The sequence below is a fragment of the Crocodylus porosus genome, unplaced genomic scaffold (genome assembly GCF_001723895.1).
Source record: "Crocodylus porosus isolate Cpor-Errol unplaced genomic scaffold, CroPor_comp1, whole genome shotgun sequence".
Classification (NCBI taxonomy): domain Eukaryota; kingdom Metazoa; phylum Chordata; order Crocodylia; family Crocodylidae; genus Crocodylus; species Crocodylus porosus.
The window spans coordinates 17,541,564-17,565,137 of NW_017728912.1; the positions used below are offsets into that span (position 1 = coordinate 17,541,564).

The window sequence follows — 23,574 nt, forward strand, 5'->3', positions numbered from 1 at the left end:
ACATAAGGAAGAATTTCTTTACTGTCCGAGCCCCCCAGGTCTGGAGCAGCCTGCCATCAGAGGTGGTTCAAGCACCGACATTGAACACCTTCAAGAGTAAATTGGATGCTTATCTTGCTGGGATCCTATGACCCCAGCTGACTTCCTGCCCTTTGGGCAGGGGGCTGGACTCGATGATCTCCTGAGGTCCCTTCCAGCCCTGATGTCTTTGAAATCTATGACAAGAACACCTGGTTCCAGTCATGAGGTGGGGGGCTAATTAGCAGATAGATTCATAGATAGAGTCATAGATTTCTACGGTTGGAAGGGACCTGTTAGCTCATCGAGTCTGACCCCCTGCTTTGGGCAGGAAAGAGTGGTGTGGTCAAATGACCCCAGCCAGGTGTTTGTCTAACCTCCTTTTGAACACCTCCAAGGTAGGAAAAGCACCACCTCGCATGGATCTTTTGTAGGTGGTATCTGGAATACTTGCATCTACTGAGCAATGCTGAGCTGTGGAGTCACCATGGCTTGAAATGCTGTTGACCTGGGTGGAGCCACCCAACTTTTTTCCCCTAAATCTCCCCATCACCTGCCCCCTACTGCTTGTTTACCCACTGCTTCCTTCACTGTCTGCCCCTTGCTGTTTCCCCCACCCCCTGTCTCCCTACCATTGCTTTCCCTGATGCAGTGATGGGACAAATTTAAAACAATCTTCCAATAATTAGATTCTATATATGGAAAATAATTACAAATCTAATTATTGATTGGTTGCCTTAAATTCAGGATTGGCTTGTATTCAGGTAAATACTGTATATATGAGAAATGTTAATCAATTTTTCCTAATCACCGAATCTTGAACTTCAGCTACTTTTATGGTATCGGTCAGCAACTCTGTTTATATTATATTTCTATAGCAAAAAGTGCAGTCTAGCTAACCAGTCAACAAAATAACTGAATTTAATTTGCTAATGATTTAAAAAAAAAAGAAACAAATTTTTGGGTGGAGATCAAGCACAAAAACTTTCAGTTCCTTGTTCTTTTTGAACTGATGAAAGACTAAAATGAAAATAAGAGTTGTGACTCTAGCTGCAGCAATCACTATTACAGATGACGGGACCACATTTACAGACTGTACTGCCTATTGTGGAAAGACCCTAGAAAACATTGCAAGTGAACTTTAGATTTTGTGATCATCATGTCATTTTATTATACATTTGTTAGGTAAAATACTACATTGCATACTTTGTTTAAAAAAAACAAAAAACACTTAGATTTAGTCCACAGAAGTAAGCAAGCAATGCACTAAAATTGATCTGAAGAATACATAACATTGTTTTGTCTCTATACGCTAAGAGAAATTATAACCTATTTGTCTGATCAAAAACTGCTTTGAAAAATAGCCACTATGATCAGAGATTTAAAAAAATGGAAATACAGATGGTGTATTGATGGGCAACAGAATTTCGTATGAGAGAGGATAAGTTTTGAGGGTTCATAGCATGAATTAGATCTCTTTCAAAAGTTCATTTCCTACATTCCAAAGCCACTGAAATGTTTCCTTAAAATACTAGAGCAAATGCTGTGGTTTTTAATCCAAATTTGGATCCTGGAAAACGTTTCCTACTAAAGTCATAAATCACTCCTAGATGACAAGTATTTACTTAGCCCTAGAAATGAGTTGTATGCAATATCTTTGGAATTCTGACTGTTTTCTCTGGCTGACTTCCATTCTTGTTAACTTCCTTTATTATCTTTCACAGTAATTGTTCATGCTTTGCTGGTTTGTAATGCCAGCACTGAGCTCACCTGTTTGAGAAATATGCAGGAATACTTCAATCCAAATAGTTTACCAGTACTACAGTGTTTACTAAAAATGTAAGTAATAAGCATTACTACTTTCATGATGCTGCTCATATACAGATTGAAGTAGGTGTGGAAAGAACAAGCAAGCATTCCTTTGGGATATCTGTATTAAAAGCAGCCAAGAAGAATTTAAAGCAGGATTATATTGTTCCTCAATAAATGAAGTGACGTTAGTTCACATCTAATGAATTGAGGGTGAAAACTAATCCCTTGCTTAAATCTCATTTAAGATTTGAATAAAGGTTTAGACTTATTTGCAACTCATTCCGTATAGTCTGGAGATTATAATATTATGTTTCGTAATGACCACTCATTTAGTAGAACAACTTTTAAAGTTCTGTTAATTTGATTTCATTGATTTAAGTTCCATTTGTCTGGGGGTTGCTGATACTCCTGTTCAGAATTTAAAAACCAAGACATTCCTGGGGCTAGATTTGGCCTGGGGAACCATGTCCCAGGTACAGGCTAGGGACTGACGGGCTAAGCAGCAGCTCTGAAGAAAAGGACCTGAGAGTTTCAGTGGACAGTTAGCTGAATATGAGCCAGCAGTGTGCCCTTGTTGCCAAGAAGGCTATTGGCATACTGGGCTGCATTGGTAAGAGCATTGTCAGCAGATCAAGGGAAGTGATTTTTCCCTTCTGTTCGGCACTGGTGAGGCCACTTTTGGAGTACTGTGTCCAGTTTTGGCCCCTCGCTACAGAAAGGATGCAGACAAATTGGAGAGGAGAGCAGAGGGCAATGAAAATGGTTAGGAGGCTGGGGCACATGACTTCTGAGGAGAGGCTGAGGGAACTAGGCTTATTTAGTCTTCAGAAGAGAAGACTGAGAGGATCTAATAGCAGCCTTCAACTGCCTTGAAGGGTGGTTCCAAAGCAGATGGAGCTGGACTGTTCTCAGTGGTGGCAGATGACAGAACAAGGAGCAATGGTCTCAAGTAGCAGCAAGGGAAGTTTAGGTTAGATATTAGGAAGAACCTTCTCATGGGGAGGGTAGTAAAGCACTGGAACACATTACCTGGGAGGTTGTGGACTCTCCTTCCTTGGAGGTTTGTAATACCTGGCTAGACAAAGCCTTGGCTGAGATGGTATAGTTGGGCTGGGATGATATAGTCCTGTTTTGAGCGGGGGGTTGGACTAGGTGACCTCTTGAGGTCCCTTCCAATTCTGATTTTCTATGATTGTTTGTCATCTGGCCTGCAGGGCTCCCCATGGGTCTGGAAATTTGGTAGCAGGGCATGGTGTCAGTGTTAATTCTTGCTCCCTTGCTGCCAGATTTCTGGACTTGTGGGCCAGGTAGTGTGGCCCTGTGTGCTAAATTATTGGGCACAGATTGGGTTGGTGTATGCAGTTCCTTTGTGGCCAGATCCGGGGGAGGGCTGGTATGGAAGCATGCCCACAGACTGGCCCCATGCCACACATCTAGCCCACGGTGCTGGAAGATTGGGCACCACTAGTTTACTATTTTGAAGGGAGCTTTTGTATTTAAAGTATACTTAATGACCTCTATGTAATTTTTATAGTTTGAATAGAAAACCTGACTTTTATAGCCGTACGGTAATTTGTGGACCATAACTTTGGTAAACCATATATACAGTACAAGTGTACACAAGTTAGCACATCTGTACCACAAATTTCAGATGACCCTTATTCAAATATGTAAAAATCAAACTAACTAACAATATGTTCCTAATATTCTGTAAGGTGGTGTTTACTGACGGTGCTCCTTCCCATGTGTTAAAACTAGGCACCCTTTTGTCTAGCAAACAGAAAATCTATTGAGTCAAAGCAGCAATCATTTTATAGTTTGTTCTTTTTATTTAAAGCACACTATATATTAGTCTCTAGCCCAAATGTTTATTTGCGTTATTTGTAATACTATTTGAAAATATTTGGCAGCCATATAAAGATTTTAGTGACTTTAGTATGAATACCCTTTTTTCTATGTTGATGTTAATACAGACCGCAATAATGAAATAATTTTTCCACCATTTTTATTTTAAAGTATGCTCCAGTTCTCACTTACTGTGATGTTTTTCTCCCTTAGAACGGTACTTTCCCATGCATGTATATGTGTGTATGCAGGTAAAATTAATACAGTGTAAATTGTGCATTGATTCATTTTGTAGCAATAAGTTTGAAATAACTTTACTTTTCTTTTGGCTATTGTGGTTTTTTAGGCCATTCAATACTGAACACGCAAATAATAGTGTCAACAAAAGGAAGTTTATTCCACCAGCCTTGAATACAAAATGTTCAATGGTTTGGGGCTTACTCAGTCCAGAAGTAACACTGGCACTGGCTGAAAAGATGATCCAGCAATTCCAGCTGAACATGGATCAAGCTAGAGCACTGATTCAAATAGCTCAGATGATGTCTTCACCTGAAACCAGTGCAGAAAAGGAAGAACAGCAGGTCAACCCCATCACAATCATACATGGTAAATAATGAGGAGTTATACAAATTAAAGCTTTTATTTTTTATTATCCCTTTAGCTCCTTTATTGCACACACACATGTCCAAAAAGATGATTGATTACTTGATCTATGCCAGTGCAAGTGAAACGCTTGGACCTAAAGTCTTTCAGTGCTAAGCCAATAGACTGGCGTTCTATTCTGTTAAGTGTGTACACTTACCATACAATATAGAAGGAGAGAGCTGTCCTTATGCCCCTGCCCTCATGCATCAAACACCTTTTGTAAATCCAGGCCCTCTCCTTTTCTTAAAAAGTCCTAAAGGGCAGCAGAATCAGGGTTTGTAACTTTTACATACTCCTATCAGTTTTTCTCATTACAAAGTAATGAGCATTTCCTGCATCATACTGTGCACTGGCTTTGCTAAATAACTCTGAAACTTTCTTGATTGTGCCTTTGTTCTCAATCACTTTTGCCTCCTTACTGTCTTTACCTTTCATTGCATTGTGTCTAAAATAGCTAGCAAAATCTTCAGTGCAGAGAGATGTTTTTTCTCATACTTAACAGGACCCATTAGTTATTTGGATAATAAAATAAAGGCATTAAAAATAACGTTACATCAGTACACTTTTGTCAAGTTACCTATATTTAAAAATAAATTATTATGCATTGAACATTTACAGCCATCTGTGCTGCTTCTATTAACTTATAATGAGTATTTATAGAGAGTATTATCTATAAGTATAATGGATGGCATCTGGCTGGGGGCATCTGACCCCAGTACTCTTTCCTGCCTAGGCAGGGGGTCAGATTCGAAGATTTGTTGAGGTCCGTTCTGACCCTAGCATCTCTGAATCTACGAGTAATATTAGTCATCTCTTCGCTTCCATAATTCCCTTTCTGTACTTCAAGACATGATGCAAAGCCATGCTTTGCAAACAATCCTGTTGCATTCGTTTCTTGAAATAATTTGTACTTTGGTGACCTTCAGGCTTGCCATATTTATTTTGGTTGTCAGGATGACTTAGTTTACTTGTCCCTCTAGTTCAGGGGTGCACAAAATACAGCCTGTGGGCCCTTGGCCCACCAAGGGATTTTTTCTGGCTCATGGTGGGTCCCTTGGCCCTGGTAGGCACAGGTGTCAGGGCATCTCAAACCATGGCATATGTGGCCAATCCTGTTACCTGTTGGTGCACAGTGGGGCTGTGGTGGCATGGCAGCTGGATTCTGCCCAGCTGCTGCTCTCAGTCCACCCCAAACTCACCACTGGGGATGCTGGATGGAGATAGCAGGCAGGCGGTCAGAGTCTCCATGGAGACCAGCCCAGGATCTCAGTTGGCAGGGTGCGCTTGGCTGAGCAGATGCGATGTGGCCACAGGTGCGTGGGGGTCAGTGGTGAGACTGGTGCTGAGACTGGGATCGTAGGGTAGTGACAGCATAGGGATGGGCCCTGTGATTCCAGACCCAGCTGCTCTCCTCCTGAACATGGCCCCATCCCATCTTCCTTGCCAAGTATGCCCTGCCTGTGGGGGTCTCAGGCTGGTCTCTGTGGAGACCCTGCCCACCCAGTATGTCCAGTGCCCCCAGCAGTGGAGGGTAGGGTACCAATTGATTCAGCCCCCCCATCACACTGGGCTGGGTCAACACCACCCTTGCCACCCACAACAGCTCACTAAAACACCTTAAGTGTCCTTCCAGCCCAGATAATTGTATATCCTTGCTCTATTCCATATCATTTCAAACAATAAACTCAAAGCTCAGGTCAGCAGATTCCCTAGCACTGTGTGTAGTTCGTGAAGTGATATGCTTCTGAAGGAAGCCCTGATATAGAAGTCTCACCTGAATACTTCAAAAAACCACTTCATGAAGTGTCCCCTGAAATTCTTCACTTGTGACCTTGTATTTTTCTTCTAAAACAATAGGTGTTTTTGGAGCTGGAAAGAGCTATTTGTTGTCTGTTGTGGTCTTATTCCTGGTACAAGTCTTTGAAAGCAGTGAAGTGAGTAAGGGCCCACGGCCAACTCCATGGAAGCTTTTGATTGCTGCTTCTACTAATGTTGCTGTTGACAGGGTACTTCTTGGGTAGGTAATATTGAATTCAGGTGCTTTGGGCGTGCGTGTTCCACAGGTAGCAAATATGTCACATCTCCATGTAAAGATTAATCTGGGTCCCAGCTCTGCTGCCCCCACCCCGCCCCCCAACTAGCACAGCCAGTTAGTAATGGAAAAGATGCACGCTGCATCCTTCTCAGGAGTGGCACAGCAGCAGTGGAGAGAGGTGAAGCCTGGAGACCCCAACCACTGCAGCCACAAAAGCAATGATGGCTGCTGGCTGGAAGCCTGTGGGTTACATGTTAACCCCTTCTGGGTCATGTGTGGCCTGTGCGCTGCTAGTTGGATGAACCTGCTCTAGAGAAAGGACAAGAGAAGAACCTTGTGTGGAACTGGGGCATCAAGTATGGGAGAAGGTAGGGTAAAGGGGTAGGGATTACATGACTTCCCGAGGTCTCTTCCAGCCCTACTTTTCTATGATTCTATGAAATTACTAGCAAACTACACCACAAAGTAAGATGGGCAGATCACACAACACACTTCAAATGGGTGACAGTGTAGCTAGCAAGAGGGTAGGGAAGGTAGGGTAAGACTGTCATGGTGACAGTCAGTTGTGTATTCTGATATACACAGTGAACAGAATATTAAGTGGATTTGAGCTGTGTTAATTTTGGGTTGAGTAGAACATTTGAAGGAAAACTAGAAGCGTTGGGAAGAAGTTGGAAGAGGTTAAGGTGTGATAAAGTTTGTAGGACTGGAAGATAAGCATGAATGGAGGGGCAGGGATAAGATAATAGGAGATTAATAGCATTCTTGTAAGAGGACTCCTATGAGATGCATAACAAGTAAAATTCATCTACAGCTGTCAAAATGAAGTAACTGCATTTTGTACTATATAAAATGCTTGCATTACTTCATGTGATAAATCGGCTGCAAAAAGTTTGTGTTAACAAGTGTTTGGATGTAAACCTCTCAATAGTATTTTGAATGCAAGTTTCTCATTTTATTCCATTAAAACATTAAATTTTGTCTCTTGTGTTCTTCTTTCCCCAAAGACTACTCAACCTTGGGTTTGAGAACTTTATCCGAGTGGGAAGTATTAGGAAAATTGCCAAGCCAATTCTTCCACACAGGTAAGCATGTTAAATTCTTTAGGGCACTGGATAGGTGATAAGACTGGTAATAGTGTATAATATTGTAAGAAATATAATGTGAAAGCAATGGAAACATGATTGTAATGTGTTTTTTCAGCAACTGTTGATTATAGTGGGGCAGTGTTGATCTGTTGCTGAGTAGAGATAGAACTTTTGAGTGAAAAAAAGGAGAGCAGAATGAATGATTTTAAATGACAGGTTCAGGGGATAGGAAAATACATAACAGAAGGAGGCAGGGCTGAAAAGATTTTACTGAAAGTGATAAGCAGTTGAGGGAGGTGAGCATGAGTGCAGAGCTGAGAAAGTGGAGAGAATTATGGGTTTTACATCTATAACAGTCTTCTAGAGTTATATTAGTATAAAATTGTTTGGCTTTGTCCACTTATCACTTAGGCTTCAGCTGACTTTTAAATGGATATAAACAGCATATAAAAGATTGAACTGCAGCACAGTTTGAAAATGTTTATTGCAAAAAGTTGTTAGCTACTCAGAATCACCAGCTGAGTATTGCTTAATTTGCACAGAAGGGGTATACATTTGCTATTTGCAGTCAACCAATGCTCCGTGGTACTGTTGTATAATTATGTTCAGAGGAGATTCTGACTTAGAGGTGTTCAGTCATAGTTTAAAGTTTCTTCTCAGCTCCCAGGACAGTTCACTCATCAAGTCAGTCATTGGACAATTCACTCATTATATATCTTTTTATGCAGTTTAAAATGGGGATAATACTTACCTATCTCACTTTGGTATTGGGTAAACTAGTTAAAGTTTATAAAGCACTACTGAAGTACTAAACATGATTATTTCACTCTTGCATGTTCACTAAGTTCAAAAATCAGTTATAATTATTTTGTGATATGAGTTATGTATACTGTCTTTTAAAGCTTACATGCTGGCTCAGGAAGTGAAAATGAACAATTAAAGGAACTGCTTGCCTTGATGAAAGAAGATTTAACACCAATAGAAAAGATACATGTGAGGAAGAGTATTGAGCAGCACAAGCTGGGAACAAATAAAGCTATACTACAACAGGTACTAACAGAATGTTTTAAGAAAGAGTGAATATTTGGACCACTGATAGGGACACTTGTGAACTGTGACTAAGTCTAGAAAATTTTATCCCTAAAGAAATTCATTCCAGCAAGTTGAAAGCACCTGAGAAAGTGAGAGTATAGGGGGTGTTTTTAGTTGAAGCTGGAATTCAGTGTTGCTATCTAGATAATGCAGTACTATCTGTGTTGCAAACGCCTATATTCATAATGCTCTATTGTCAATTATCTATTTTGTAAAGATTGTATTGAATAATCTGTCTTCTCTCTTCCTTTCTGCTCGTGACAAAGGTAAGAGTGGTTGGAGCAACCTGTGCTGCCTGCCCATTCCCTTGTATGAATAACCTTAAGTTTCCACTGGTGGTGTTGGATGAATGCAGTCAGATGACAGAACCTACTTCTCTGCTCCCCATTGCCAGGTACAGTCAGTCTTTTATGTTTTTGTTCAGAGGTGTATTTAGGTGATGGCAATGCAACTCTATAATGACTAGATTTTTTTTTAAAGAATGTGATTAACTCAGACTCTCAGACTGTTAGAAAGCAAGACTAATTAAGGGTTAAATTCTCCTCTTGAATGGGTGCACTTACTGTCCATTTAATTCCATAAGGAGGGAACCCAGCACAAAACAAACTACCAAGTATATAAAGAACCATATTTTTATAAATATGGAAGTAACTCAAATTACATATAGAGCAGTGGGTTTTCAACCAGGGTGCCATGAGACTTTCAGGGGAGCTGGCAGCTCCAGTGCATCCAAATGGAACTGTCTGGCATACCTTGGTTTTCAAGAAGGGCATGCAGGGTGGATTGGGAAGGTGCTGCAGCAGGAGACCTCTGCTGCATCTCCTGGTCTGTCTATCATGTCCGTTCCTGGAAACAAAGGTGCAGGGGGCAGTTCTGCCTGACCAACCAGGACATGAACCTGGGCGCTAACCATGGGGAGAGCACTGCATTGCAGACAGGGGGCAGTGGTATAACAGGGCTGGGGAAGGAAGAACAAACAGGGCATTAGCCCTGGTGCCCACTTAGAGGGCCCTCTGCTGCAACAGGGGCAGTTCTGCATTGTCTGGCTGTAGAAGCTGGTCAGGTGCAGTCCAGTGCTTAGTAGAGTTTCTGGGGAGGGAAAGAGGATGGAAAAACAACCTCCATCCCCAGGCTCTGCCATGGGAGGTGGAGCCCTGCCTCTGGGGTAGGGAGATGAATGTGGCACCAGAAGTAGCCCCAGGGAGCCCATCCTCCTGCCTGCTTCTCAGCAGCCCATGCCCGTGTCCATGCCCAAGCTGTTGCTGTTCAAGTAAGAAGAGCCCTGATAGATAAAACTCTTCCTCTCCACTTCCTTACAGTGATCAGCACACTTCCTGCCTCCCCTTGCTGAAAGAGGTTCAGTGCTCCCTGTGGAGGTGCTGGAGTGACAGCAGGGGATCTGTGTTTAGCACAGGCTCACCCACAGGCTGTTTGCTCTGGCTGTTTAGAGGAGCTGAGCCTGGCCAGAGTCAGGATTTCCCCTTGACGCCTGACTTCCAGGCCCCCACTGTCCAGCAACAGCTCCCATGTTAACTTTAATTTGGTTGTGGCTGTGAAAAGGTTTCTGCAGCCAGAATCTACCTGCAGATCCTGGCACCTGTGAGAGTTAATGGAGGGAGAGCATGAGTGAGTCTGAGGCAACTGCAAGCCTGCAGCCCCTGCGGAGAGCCCACACTGTAGCAGATAAGACTCTGCCTGCCCTCCACACCCATCTTACACTCTTAGCACAACTCCTTCCCCCCTGCTCTGTCCCCAGGACACAGAAATAACTAATTTTGTTGCTGGAACAGTGGTTCTCAACTGTCAAATTCAGAAAAATTATGGAAGGCCTCAGGTCTAAAAAGGTTGAGAACCACTGATCTAGAGTCACTGTTTTGTATTTTATCTGAAATACTCATTGTAGGTTTCAGTGTGAAAAATTGGTCCTAGTTGGAGACCCGAAGCAGCTACCACCAACTATCCAAGGATCTGAAAGTGCTCATGAAAATGGATTAGAACAGACTCTCTTTGACCGGCTTTGCTTGATGGTGTGTACTGCTAAGCTGTCTTTTAAAAGATGTGGGATAGAATCCTGGGTTCAATGAAGTCAATAAAAGTTTAGTCTTTGACGTCATTGGAGCCAGGATTTCTTTTGGATATTCTCTGCAGCAGAGTTCATATGATTGCATTTTGCTTTAAATGTAATTTTGAGAGAGTAACTTTTTAAAAAAAGATGGCTTGATTGGGATTTTTGATACAGATATTATGGATAAGTACAGCTGTTACACATCGCATAGTAAGCACACAGGAAGTGCTCTATACCCATAACTGAACAGACATTCGCAGCACATAGAGCGCTTTAAAAATGGCAGATCTTGCTCTGGGTGGATGTGGTATCAGACAAAAGCATTTTAGGTTAGAGTGCTTTATCAAATGTCTGTACCACATCCCATCCCTACTCAAGTTAGGTCACAGTCCAACAGCTGTGTGGGTGCCCCCCCAGCTTGCTTGGGTCTTATGGGGGTGGGGGGCTGGGTCCATGTGCCAGGGGAGCTCTGTTACCCCACCCCCAGTTCCTAGCATGGCAAAAAGATGTGCATGGGTCCAAGCTGAAGCTGTCAAGAGGCTGGGGTGCAGGGAATGGAGCCCCCCGCCACGTGGACTGGACCTGAGCTACCAAGCTGGAGGTGGCCTGTATGGCAGCATTCCCCTCCCCCCCCTCCAGCTGCTGCTGACAGCCACCAGCTGGTGGGGAGTAAAAACACCCCCTATACTCTCACTTTCTCAGGTGCCTTCAGTTTGCTGGAATGAATTTCTTTAGGCATAAAATTTTCTAGACTTTGTTACAACTTGCTGGCCTCAGCCAGTGCAGGTCGCTTCTGTGCCACAACCTCCATAATGGTGAACATCAGTTCTTTTTGCTCCTGCACTAATCTAGGGTGCTTTGAGCACTTCTGCCTCAGGCTTTCTGAACATTTTCACTTAGCCTCTTTGTCTATGATGTAACAGTACATACAAACTTGACATTTGTTTCTGAGTGTAACAGCACTTTCCTACTGGCACTCCCAGTTTCTCCCCTCCAATATGTGCATACAGTTTCCACAAATCTGCAGGAATGTAACCTATGAATCCTAATAGTTTAGTGCGATTACTTTTAACCATAGTCTAAGTAAGAATTAAGTTATTACAGAAATCATTGCTGTCTGTGTGTATTTGATGTTATTTTACCACCGTTTGACTATGAATTAGTTATTTTAATGTGTTTCATTTTTTTTTCTGTGTTGTTATTCCCTAGGGTCATGATGCTGTAGTTCTTAGAACACAGTATCGCTGTCATCCCGCTATTAGTGCTGTAGCCAGTGACCTGTTCTACGAAGGAAATCTGTTGGATGGCATTTCAGAGATGGACAGAAGTCCTCTATTGGATTGGCTTCCAATACTATGTTTCTATAATGTCAATGGAGCAGAGCAGGTAAGACCTATTTAAATAACTTTTGTACTAGTTGGTAGATACCTTGGCTTTTGATTTTTCCGTCTTGTGTTTAAAGTTTTTGCATTGTCCTTGGACACATTATTCATTGCAGCAAAATTAGAAGTCTTTTTTCTTATCCTCAGATTGAAAGAGATAACAGCTTTTATAACATGGCAGAAGCTTATTTTTCAGCCAAGCTTATCCAGTCTCTGATTGCAAGTGGAATAGAAGGGTCCATGATTGGTGTGATTACACTATATAAATCACAGATGAATAAGGTATGGGCTACACACCTCAAAAGAAGTTTCAATAAGCTATTTATTTCTTTCTTAAAATTAGGTTTTTAGATTAGGAGTAAAGATTTTTATGGTTTTGCTCTTTTGGAAGAAGCCAGTCTTGTTATAAATAGTCTCTGAAATGAGCAATCTAGATTTTTCCATTGCTCAGGATTCAGATTTGAGGAAGAAGTGCTGAGTAGACGGATCAAAGTTTTGGTTTCCTGTCACACAAATGGAGTTAAGCTTGTTTGACTTTGCCAATAAATAAATTATTTAATTCAAATGCATTTGATATAGTAGTTTTTTGTCTAAAAATTTTGGGCTCACTTTTTCCTCCAGCACCTAACCTGGGTTGTAGAAAACTGACAAGTAATACAGTAGACCCTCACTGATTTTCATTAATAGATCTGTTGTGAATTGATGTTTATGACAGGAATGGAATCATGGTTGATGGTACTTTATATTGACAGGGAGTTGTATGTATTTGTCACCATGTCCTCATAAAGTCTGGCTCAGTTCATTTAACTGAGGTTCTACTGCAGTGCGTGTTCAGTAGTTACACTTTCTTATCTTTTTAATAAGATTAAGTGAAGACTCATCAGTATTTTTGTTAGTCATGAATGTGGATGTTAGTCATGCCTAACATGTGAATGGCATAATTATAAAACCAATTTGACCATGCTCTTTATTCCACAGGTTAATAATTTACTTAGTGGTATACACTCTGATGCTCATGAAATTAAAGCTGTCCAGGTTTCCACTGTAGATGCATTCCAAGGAGCAGAAAAAGAGATTATTGTTTTGTCATGTGTGAGGACAAGACAAGTTGGATTCATAGACTCAGAAAAGAGAATGAATGTTGCACTGACAAGGGCAAAAAGGCATTTGTTGATTATTGGAAATCTCGGCTGTTTGAGTAAGAACAAACTCTGGGGAAGAGTAATTCACCATTGTGAAGGTAAAATACTAACATTTAAAAAAAATTAAAGCCACGTGTCTTAATTTTCAATGTATTGTTATTGCTGTAATAAATTATTCTGCGTTTTATTTAAATGTCCAAAGTTTATCTGCCAAATATATTAGTTATAGCAACCAGAAAAAATGTTCAGTTATGGGGCTGTTCTTCATTCTAATGTTAACTGGTAATCAAAGAGTTTTCATACTCATCTTCTTTTGGGAAGAAGCTCTGGTCTTAATAGCAGTTTTCTCTGCCTCTGCAAGAATCAGTTTGGTGCAGAGAAGAAACAAAATCCACTGTGAGACCCCCTGAGATTTCTCCACAGAGTCAGAGTGGAGTCACTTTGGTAAAGGGGCCTGAAGCCTCTATGAACTTTGCAACTCAAACCCCAGCCCAAACCCCTAAACAGTATACCAGGCTAGCCTTGCCTGCTAAACATTTTTCCAAGTAGAAAGATCTTTACAGTTCATCCAGAAGATGTCCAAGATGGGATTGTTCGAGGCCTAAAGGGACAGGGAGTTCCAGAGCTGAGGAGTGACCTCGGAGACTGTTGTAGGTCTTTATGACACTTCTGTCCATTTTTTTTCATGTCTTGAGCAGCAAAATAGTTAATAGTGAAATAACATTGGTACCTAAATTGTCCTAGCTGAAGTGGGACAGAGTTCAAAGTCCAAATCATTACTTATTTATATCATGTTTTAAAAGTTTTCTTTGAAGTTGTAAAGGGAAAAGACCTTTTATGGAAACTGAGATTTTTGAAGTACATTTGACAAGGTCTATCTTGATTCCCATGCCTGAGCTAGTTATTTATCGTGCCACGAATAAGACGCAATAAACAACTAGGCACTATAGTGTTAGGGGTTACTATAGAAGCCCACAGCTCGGGAGGAGAAGGTTAGAACTGCTGCAAGAGAAGAGCAGATACCAGTTCTGCTCACTTGATTAGTGTAACTACTAGGGCTGTGCAAAGCTTCTGTCCCTGATTTGATTTGGTGGAGATTTGCCCCGATTTGGTGGCCAAATCTCTGAATCCAAATCAAATCAGAGGACCCTTTAATATCTCCAAATCGAATTGGAACCCTCTGATTTTGATTTGGAAAGATTTGGCAGTTTGGACATAAACAGAGCTTGAAATGTTTTTTCTGCATAGCTCTAGGTAGCAGGCTTCTGAATGCTGTGATGCTGGGGCATATGAAGTGTCCCACAGGAGCACAGGGGGCTCCCCAGTGCACTTGGCAGGAAACTTGGAAGTGGACCAGAAGCACTTCCGTGTCTGCCAGGAAACATGGTGGGGGGCCCTCCTGTACCCCCTGGCTTGGTGACTGGTGCCTCCTGGGTCTAGGGGGGCACCTGGGCTCCCCCTGCGGCTGATCATGGAGCTGGGGTTGGGGGGCCTGAATGCTCCCTGGTGGACCCGGAAGTGGACCAGAATTACTTCCAGTCCACTTCTGGGTTTGCTGCTGAGCACATGGTGGGACACCCCCCACCCCCCCCCAACGCTTCTGTGGGATGCTCCATCTGCCCCAGCATCATAGCATTCACAAGCTGTGCCTGGTACCTCAAGGTATGTAGAAAAAACATTTAAAGCTCTGTTTATGTCTGAATCATTGATTCTCCGAATCAGCATTGAATCTTCAGATTCTGATTCGGCCGAATTGAACCGGGACAGTGATCCGAATCAATGAATTACATCACTGTCCCCTATTCAGGCCAAATCCGAATCTGAATTGAATAGGGCCCATTTCACGTGCCCCTAGTAACTACCTGTTGGCATCATAAGAAATGCTTTGTTTGTTTATACTAGTTGAGCTCCTTGCGGAAAACAGCTGTTCAAGGCTAAGATATCATTTCCTTTTGGAGCATTTCATGAATTAGATATTTTCATTATGACAGCTTGGTTATATGATTGATGCTGTACGATAAAGTTTAATTGTCCTTTATTACTGCTTTTAGGAACAGAGAATGGACTACAGCATGTAAGCCAGTATGAGAGGCAGTTAAACAACATTCTTCAATATTATTTGGAGAGAAAGAAAGAAGAAGAAAGAGAGAAGCAAAAAGAAAAATTAATCGATAAGTCTGTTTCACAAAAAGAGGTATAAAAATTGTGTATTTATGTAAATTACAAAGTATATTTTAAAAGAGTTATTTGTATTTTACAAGGAATAATTGCTTGTTATTGCTTTATATTTCTGTGCTAATGCCTTTGTATTTAGTTCAGAGATTATATGAATAAAAACAAAAATAAAAATGTATCTAGTAAATTGCTTGATAACTGCAGTCTCTTAGAATAAGGTGACTTGTATTATTTATTTGTCATAACGCACTGGTTTAGATAATAGACATAGCACACAAATGTTGTGGAGCTGTTTTGGGCAATTACAAATTAGTAAACCTGATATTTGTACATGGCAATCAATTGAAACCAAAAAAAAGAAAAGAAAAAGACAAAATGTAGAGCCTCTACAAAGCCTCTCTCTCTCAGTAGTTTACTGATACATTAAGAGATCAAATAGAGCAGTGGAGTAAAGAGAACAGATTAATATTGAGTTAGATTTTCCAACTCTAACTTTGACAAGGTTTACGAGATGTTCAGAAACTGTTAAGGAAAGCTACCTAGTTAATTCTGGAGGGAGAATATTGTTCTATCAAAAGCTGGTAGATTTGGGAAACAAAGTAAGTCTAAATGATCAGTCTTTATTATGGCAAAAGCTTGACAATAGACTGCCTCAAAGTATTCTGTAGTAGATAGTTTTGTTTAATATATACAAATTAACAATCGGGACAATTAAGCCATGACAGCAAAATTTACAGATAATGCATAATTTAGGTTAGACAAATTCCTGCGTGATATACCATTGCTAGGTGAATAGATAACCTTCATGGTAGATTAAAAGAAAAATTCACACCTTGACAAAAAACACTGGAATTACTTGCACACTATACAGGTTCTGTATAATCTCAGAAAAGGGAGATGGGCATCATTATGGGCAAATTAATAAGACTTCTGTACAATATGAAGATGCAGTCAAAAAACAAGATATTAGGATGTCTAAAAATTTTATGACAAATAATAGAAGGAAAACAATTAAATCATTATATAAATCAGTGGTGCTGGATTCCGTAGCAATAAATCCCAAACTGCTGAGATTTTTTTAAAACAACTAGATGAGTTAAACCTGTCCTTGGTCCCATCTTTCTACTTCATGTATGTATCAGAATTTGGGAGGCACTGAATGGCAGAACCTAGTAAGAATTTCTTGTCTGTTAATTGCTTTCTCACAATTCTTCATCCCTGGAATGGTATCTTGGGTAAGGAACTGTGTTTTTGTTTTTGGTTTTTTTTTAACTAAAGCTGGTGGATCAGTCAGTCTACTGGACATAGTAAACCAACTTGTCATTATTATTAATAGTTGTATCCAAAGATTTTTTTAAATTGAGTAGTAAACCAGAGAATTAAGTGTGATCAGCAGAGGCCGTATTACAGCAGTGAGCTGTCTTTGGAAACTTACCAGAGTTGTGGGAGACACTGAAATGCGTATTTATTCACACAACATATAATTAGATTCTGGAACTCCTTATCACAGGGTGGTATTGAGTAAAAAAGATTAGGAAGATTCAGGAAGGTACCATACTATATAGATAATAGTATCTGGAATTACAACACTCTGTGCTCACTCAGATTTGGTGGATATGGAAAACTTAAGACAATCTATCATTAAGAATTAGAGTACAATCTTTGCACAGGGGAGGGAAAAAAGAAGAGCAGATTTTTCCCTGTTGCAGATTTTCTTGCCCCTCCAAAATCTCATTGGCTACCAGCAGTGACAGTATACTAAATTAATTGAATCACAGAATCACTTATTTCCTTTTGAAACCAGTCTTGGTTTTCTTGAAGTAAATGGAACTTTGCCATGATCATTTGTTGGAGCAGGAGCAAAACCTTGATAAATGGATGCAGCAAAGTGACTTTCTTTGTTCCAATGTCATTGAAGAAATAGAGGCTACCTTCCATGTTGTAGGAAGGTCAGAGTGGTATTGTAGCTGTGATGGTACAGGGAGCACACAAGAAGCAAGGTTCATAGCTACCTCTGATAACTTCTCTTTGCTCTACAAATGTACTGCCCTCTTCCGCTTCTTTAAGTGACTATTTTCATTTACATAATGGAATTAAAGAAAATGTCATTGTTTTACCTATTTTTTTTTAGCTTAGGCTGCTAGCTGTTTCTTTCCCTGAAGTGTGAGAGTATTTTGTTCTCAGAAACTTGCCTAACTTGTCTCCCAAATAGACAGGTAGTCCGATAAAACCAACCTTACTTCTTGCATTAAAGAAATTGAAAAATTAGTGATGTTTCCTTTTAAAAAGTGTATTATTTTAATGGTCGGTCCCTATAAACTTCTTTGCTACATAAGTCATTCTTTTTATTTTGGCATTTTTTTCTTTGCATTCAATTTGAATTTAAACATTTACTTTTATTTGTACAGTTGCCAGTGTGGAAACTTGCACTATTGAGTTGCTAAAGCATATGTTGTTGATATTGTTCCTGCTTCATTTCCATGCTTTAAAAAGCCAAGAATAAGTAATTATGCTAAAAATCAAACTATTTTGATTAGAGGCTGGAGAGCTTGTACTTGCAGAACAAATTGTAAATCATGTTCCATAAGACTCCTTGGTGTTTTTAGATGCTGAGGTAGCAATGGCAGCACCCACAATGATTTCCCTTTACAACTGCTCAGAGAAGATGCCTGCATTGAAGATGCCTAAAATGGTTCAAGTTAAAGCAGCGCTTGAGATAATTCAACAAAATTTTTATGGTTTTTATACTAACTCATGAAAGTCTGGAACTATAAAGGTTAATCCCCCTAATCTGAAGGAAATTGAAGATAAAGATAGCGACATTAGTATCAAGAATAATCACATGGATCAGATCAAAGCTGCAAGATTAAAAATGCACTGAAACAGGACAGCTGTTTTTGACCTCAGTCATTCCTTTAGACATGAAGAATAATGGGATAGTTTCTGGGGTCCAGCTTTAATATGCACAATGTATGTCAGAGCATGCTTGCAGTGCTCTCATTTGACTCACCTAGTTCTTGGACCAATGTATGTATGGTCTGTCTCCTTTTATTCTATCATGTTGGCAGAGATCCCTTCCTCTCGCACATCCACCTCTGCCCCTAGTAGTAAGGTTAGGATCTGTTGTTCAGAACATCCATTGTCCAACAACCTTCTACTGTGTGCAATTTCCAGAGCTTATGGAAATCTCTCCCTCTCTCACATGCAAGTGCATATGTGTATGTGTTCTATAATGCATGTAAACATAAATATACAGAGTCAAAAAAAAATTTGGTCGATATTTTTTTATTGGACCAATTGCATGGGTGGGGTAAAGTTAGACAAACATCTGAATGCAAGGCATTCTTCCTCAGGTCTATACAACATGACATAAATATGAATGTGTATGTATGTATCTTAACGGAGGCTTAAATGGAGTATACCATAGCCATGAGGTGTACTTTTTAAAGGAAGTGGAGAGAATGGGTAGAAGTATTTTCTCGCTCTCCAGTAGTATACCTTCCTCCTCTTTGGGTACGTCTACACAAGACACTGCTCATTAGCTTAATAACATTGCACGGTAACATGTCATGGCAAAAACCATGTTAATAGTTTACTGTGCAGTGTTAGGCTAATGCATAGCAAGCATCACTAAATAACCATGTGCTGGTGCTACTGCGCAGTAATTCTAGGCACTGTGCTTTTAGGTAGTGCGTTATTAAGGAAGTATTAGGCAATGTACAGTATCTAAGGTGCATTAATGAACATGTAGATGTGCCCGGTGTGTTCTAAAGCAGGGGTGTTACACCTGGCCCATGGAGCTGCGTCATCTACCGAGCAGGGCTCATTGAGGGGCTGGCAATTTGGGGACAGGGCCCACCACTGAATTCTTAGGCAAGAAGCCTCCTTGGGGACTTGTTCTGGTGGCAGCATAGTGGGCAATGACTGCATTAGCCCCTGCACCTCCCTGAGCATCAGCAGGGCTCTGGGAAGCCTGCTATTAGAAACCTTGGAAATTAATAGAGCTGGTTTGTTTTAGGGCTACTCATGCCACTGTACTGACAGTGCTGTGTACCTCAGAAGCCCTGTTGAGAGCACTCTCACAGTCCTGAACCTGACTAGCTCCCCTAATTTTCACACACCCACAGTCCCCAACACCTTCACAAATAACCCCCACCACACACACTTCAAAAATAGCATTTCATGATTTACATGCCAATCTCTTGATTTTTTTTTTTTTAAAGAGTTCTCATGATTTTTGGCACAGTGGGGTTGGCAATACTGCTTCTCAACTTCCTCAGATTCAAATCAAACTTATCACCACCACTGTAGTCTATTGCCACTCTTGTCAGAAGTTCACAGAGTTACATCACAGCTTTCTGCATTGCTTTGGGTCAAAACCAGTTTTGGTAAATTTCAACCGTTTTTCCCATTAACCCTTTAGAATCCAGTTTTAGAATGGCCTTTTCTTATTTCTGTGGACCAGATTCTGAGACACTGTCATTAAAACCAGTGGGACCCCTTCTGGAGTTGGTGTTCCTTTATATAATAATACTAAGTGCAGCAGACTCTGGTCTCTTAATGTTTTTTTTTTATTTTAAGAGTCTAGATGAGCCTTTGAGGCACAATATATTGAGGAATGCTAAAGACTATCTTATATCACTGTCTGGGAATGTGGGTTCTGCAGATCACCTTCAATTTTTACTTAAAGGGAAGATTTTTTAGTAGATTTCTAAAGAAGGTTGGGAAGTATTTAACCAATCTTTAGAAGTATATTTGTATTCAGCATAGCCTCTTTTAATAGAGATTTAGCCTGATGAATTTGCAAATCCATTGACATCAGAAGCGAAGGCCTATATTTTTCTCCCTAATGGGAAAAGGGAAATGCCCCTTTACAAATAAATTCTCTTCAGAGGTTTTATGCATTATTTTAAAAAGAAGCATGTACCTTAGCCACTCTCAAATATTTTTTCTTTCTTCACTCTTCTGGGTTATATCATTGCAATTTCATAGTACGGTGCAGTAGGACAGAGCTGTTCCTCCCTTGGACAGGAGGCAAAACCTGTTATCAAATAAGGATGAAAATAACCTGCAGCAATGCCCCTTACAAAAATATTTTGTCCAGACACCCTCCATAAAAAAAAAAAAAGTTTTTACAGCTCAAGTTGGGTGTTTATAAAAGACACTTTGTTTTAAGAAGCAACTTGAAAGTGTAGTTTTACAATGTGATTTATTAATATTGCATATGGGCCATGTTCATTATACGGGAAAGTCTTCCAGACCGCCTCGCAAACAAAAACCAACACCTGCTTTTGCAGTAATATAAAGTTTGCTCACTAGGTGGTGCCAGTGTACTCTTTCCTGCCTCCTGAGGTCTCTAAACTATGAAAGGTTTAATGAAGAAAGATAGCAAAGGGGGAGTATTTGAATAATCACCTACGACATCGGTGTAGATAATGGCATAGATTTGATGCAAGTCCAATGCCAGCAGAAGCCGGAGGGCCATTGTTTTTGTGTAGAGAAACAGAAGAGCGTTATACCAACCCCAACTTTCCTTCTCTCCACTTTAAGAAGCTGGCTGGGCAAAGAGCCCTTCTTGCTATCATATTTGATAAGTATTTTTGGCCCAAGTGGTGTCTGAAGACATTACTAAGTGAAGTGTAGAAAAAGAAGAAACAGTAGACGACTGAATAGCTCCTTTAAATTGCTGCTGACACCTCTGTTACAGCTCCCTAAAATCTCAATCAACAATCCATTAGAACTCAACAGGAGTAAAACTAAATCCTCGTTTAAGTGTATTTATCCGATCTCTTTTCTCTCTTTCAAATGCTAAATCCATTTCAGCATATGCCTCTTCTTTCTCTCGCCTTTCTCTAAAGACTGGCAGCCTATACTACTCTTGTAAATATGAAAGATGCTAATCATATGACATATCACGTCTCAGTCGGAGCCTGGAATAAAGCCTTGAGATTTGGGATCATTGCCTCCAGACAACAGCTTCATCAGCCGGAAAGTTGGTTTTTTTCTCCTTTCCTTCAACTCTCAATCCCTTCTTTGTCTGGGGGAAAATGCAGCCAACTCGAGCCACCCTAGCCATATGGTTCACTCTGTATTTTCTTAGTTGAATTCTGAATTGTTTCTGTGACTTGCGAAGGATTTTTTTTTTTTTTTTGAAGTGTGTATAGAGACATAGAAGGGGCTGCTGCTTGTGCTGGGATGGCTTGGCGGAGCAACTGCATCTTCCTCCTGTGTCCATTTCACACGCACCCCCCTCCTGCAGCCACTTCACTGCTCCCACTGCTTTCTCTTGGTCCTTGCTTAGGAACCAAAAGACATGCTGTTGTCAACGACAGGCCTGATTCCACTGATCTTAGCTTTCCCTTCACCTGAAGGAAAATGCTATTCACAGGGGAGGTTCAGCGCTGACTGCACAACCTCTTTGAATGTTTGGCAAGTCATCCTTGGCAAAGGTCCTGGGAGACCATGGAAATTGTACCTTTGGTGGATTACCGGGTACCACCACAAGTGTACGTTAAGTGTATGGCATTGTATATAGGGGTATAGGTTGTAGCCATGTTGGTCTAAGGACGTAGGCGGACAAGGTTCTTTGGGTAAATCTGATATTTTTTATTAGACCAATTCAAATAGTTTGAAAAATTCTTCTTTGCAAGCTTTTGGGTATAAATATCCTTCATCAGGCTGAAGAAGCATCTGCAGTTGGTGTGTGCTCTTCCTGGACGGAGTGAATAACAGCACCCATCAACTGCAGATGCTTCCTCAGCCTGACGAAGGGTATTTATACCTGAAAATTTGCTAAGAATTTTTCCAACTATTTGACTTGGTCTGATAAAAGATATCAGATTTACGCAAAGAACCTTGTCCGTCTATGGCACTGTACATGAAATAATATACAACCCCATCAGCTCTTTTATTCTTTGTGCAGGTATTTAATGTCTCAGATGGAAGCCCAGGAAGGTCAGTAATAAGGCGGAGTGGTTTTAAGCTCTGTATCAATGAGGTGAATGAGTGCGGTGTCCTCCAGTTTGGCTACCCCCATTTCATAGCAGCTTGCCAAATTTTCTTTCTCTCCCTCTCCCCCCGCCCCACTCCTTCCCCAAACCCCCAAAAGGCCCTTTCACCAAATCATTACATTCTACAGAGGTGGCCAGGCTAGCCCCGCTTTTCAGGCCTTCCAGAAAGAAAAGGGTCCTTGAAGTTTAGAAGATGCCCAAGGAAACCTCCTTGAATGACATCAAAAGAATGAGTTTCCATAGCTGTTGAAGCACGAGAGCTGTGTAGCCGCACAAAGGCGGGTTGGGGCAGCGGGACGGGCCCACGGCTCTATCCCAGCACAATTGGGTCACTGAAATAGGGAATTAATTACCATTGGAGAGTGGGCAGCCCATTCACCGCTGCCTGGGTTTTATTAAACGCCAATATAAATAACAAAACAACTCTTGTGGCTGCGCTATTCCTACACGCCAAAGGAAGGATTATGTCGGGGATTAACATCTTAAAGTCTATGAGACTTTCTGACTCAAGGCTCGGAGCTGGTAATCGTATTTGTCTCCTGGTTCAGCGATTAGTGCTCTCTCCCTCGCACCTTCGCCTGGCTGCCCGGTGTCCCTTTTTCTGCGGGCCCCGGGGAGAAGGGGGGTGTCTGCACGCAAGGCTGCCCCCCTCACACAAGCGGCTGTTCTTTTGCCCACAGCCAGGGAAAATAATCAGGGAAAGAGAAGCGTGTTCACGCCGGGCTTCAGCATCTTCCCTTCTGCCTGGGAAACCTGCTTCATTGTGGGGGGGAGCCGGGAGGGTGCAGGCATTGCCTGCACCTGCCATGCAAATAAATGGCTGCAGGGGGGACAATGCAGTCCCTGTCCGGGGACCTGCGCAGCATGGCCTCCTGGGGGCACTGCTGCCCAGCTGGGCTCCAGCTGAAGGGGGCAGGCAGTTGCCCAGCCCTGTGGGTACAGGGGGAGGTGGCGCCACCACTTGTGAGGTTGGAACGTGCAAGCGCTGGAGCCTAAGGGCCTCCCTCAGCTGCTTGGGGTGGGCGCTCGGGGTGGGGGCTCCCTTCAGGCCCTCGGAGTTCACTCTGCAGGGAGGGATCTGGCCAGCTCTTTTGAGGAGGGGGTGGGAGGCAGCTTGCCCTTTCCAGGATGCCTCTTATCAGAGGCATCCCCTGGAAAATGCCGGCTCTAGTTTTTCCCTCCTCTTCTGACGGCAGGAAAAGATGAGAGCAGGGTTTTTTTCTAGCACAAAGAGCTCCGGGCGGGAGCTCTGGGTTTGTCTTGGG

The 23,574-nt window shown here is 41.5% G+C and overlaps 1 protein-coding gene across 4 annotated transcripts in view; it reads left to right on the plus strand.

Moving 5' to 3' along the window:
- Positions 1 to 15,686, plus strand: part of ZGRF1 (zinc finger GRF-type containing 1) — a 49,597-nt gene extending 33,911 nt beyond the window's left edge. For 3 of the 4 annotated variants that reach the window (XM_019534085.1, XM_019534086.1, XM_019534087.1), the window contains 11 exons: positions 1,743 to 1,857; positions 4,022 to 4,281; positions 6,178 to 6,337; positions 7,363 to 7,440; positions 8,346 to 8,493; positions 8,802 to 8,929; positions 10,439 to 10,562; positions 11,810 to 11,986; positions 12,130 to 12,264; positions 12,961 to 13,222; positions 15,176 to 15,686. In XM_019534085.1, the coding sequence (XP_019389630.1) occupies positions 1,743 to 1,857; positions 4,022 to 4,281; positions 6,178 to 6,337; positions 7,363 to 7,440; positions 8,346 to 8,493; positions 8,802 to 8,929; positions 10,439 to 10,562; positions 11,810 to 11,986; positions 12,130 to 12,264; positions 12,961 to 13,222; positions 15,176 to 15,324 (1,736 nt within the window). In that variant the 3' untranslated portion in view covers positions 15,325 to 15,686. The remainder of the gene's footprint in view (positions 1 to 1,742; positions 1,858 to 4,021; positions 4,282 to 6,177; positions 6,338 to 7,362; positions 7,441 to 8,345; positions 8,494 to 8,801; positions 8,930 to 10,438; positions 10,563 to 11,809; positions 11,987 to 12,129; positions 12,265 to 12,960; positions 13,223 to 15,175) is intronic. The other variant, XM_019534088.1, reaches the window with a different exon arrangement.
- Positions 15,687 to 23,574: the final 7,888 nt, after the last annotated feature.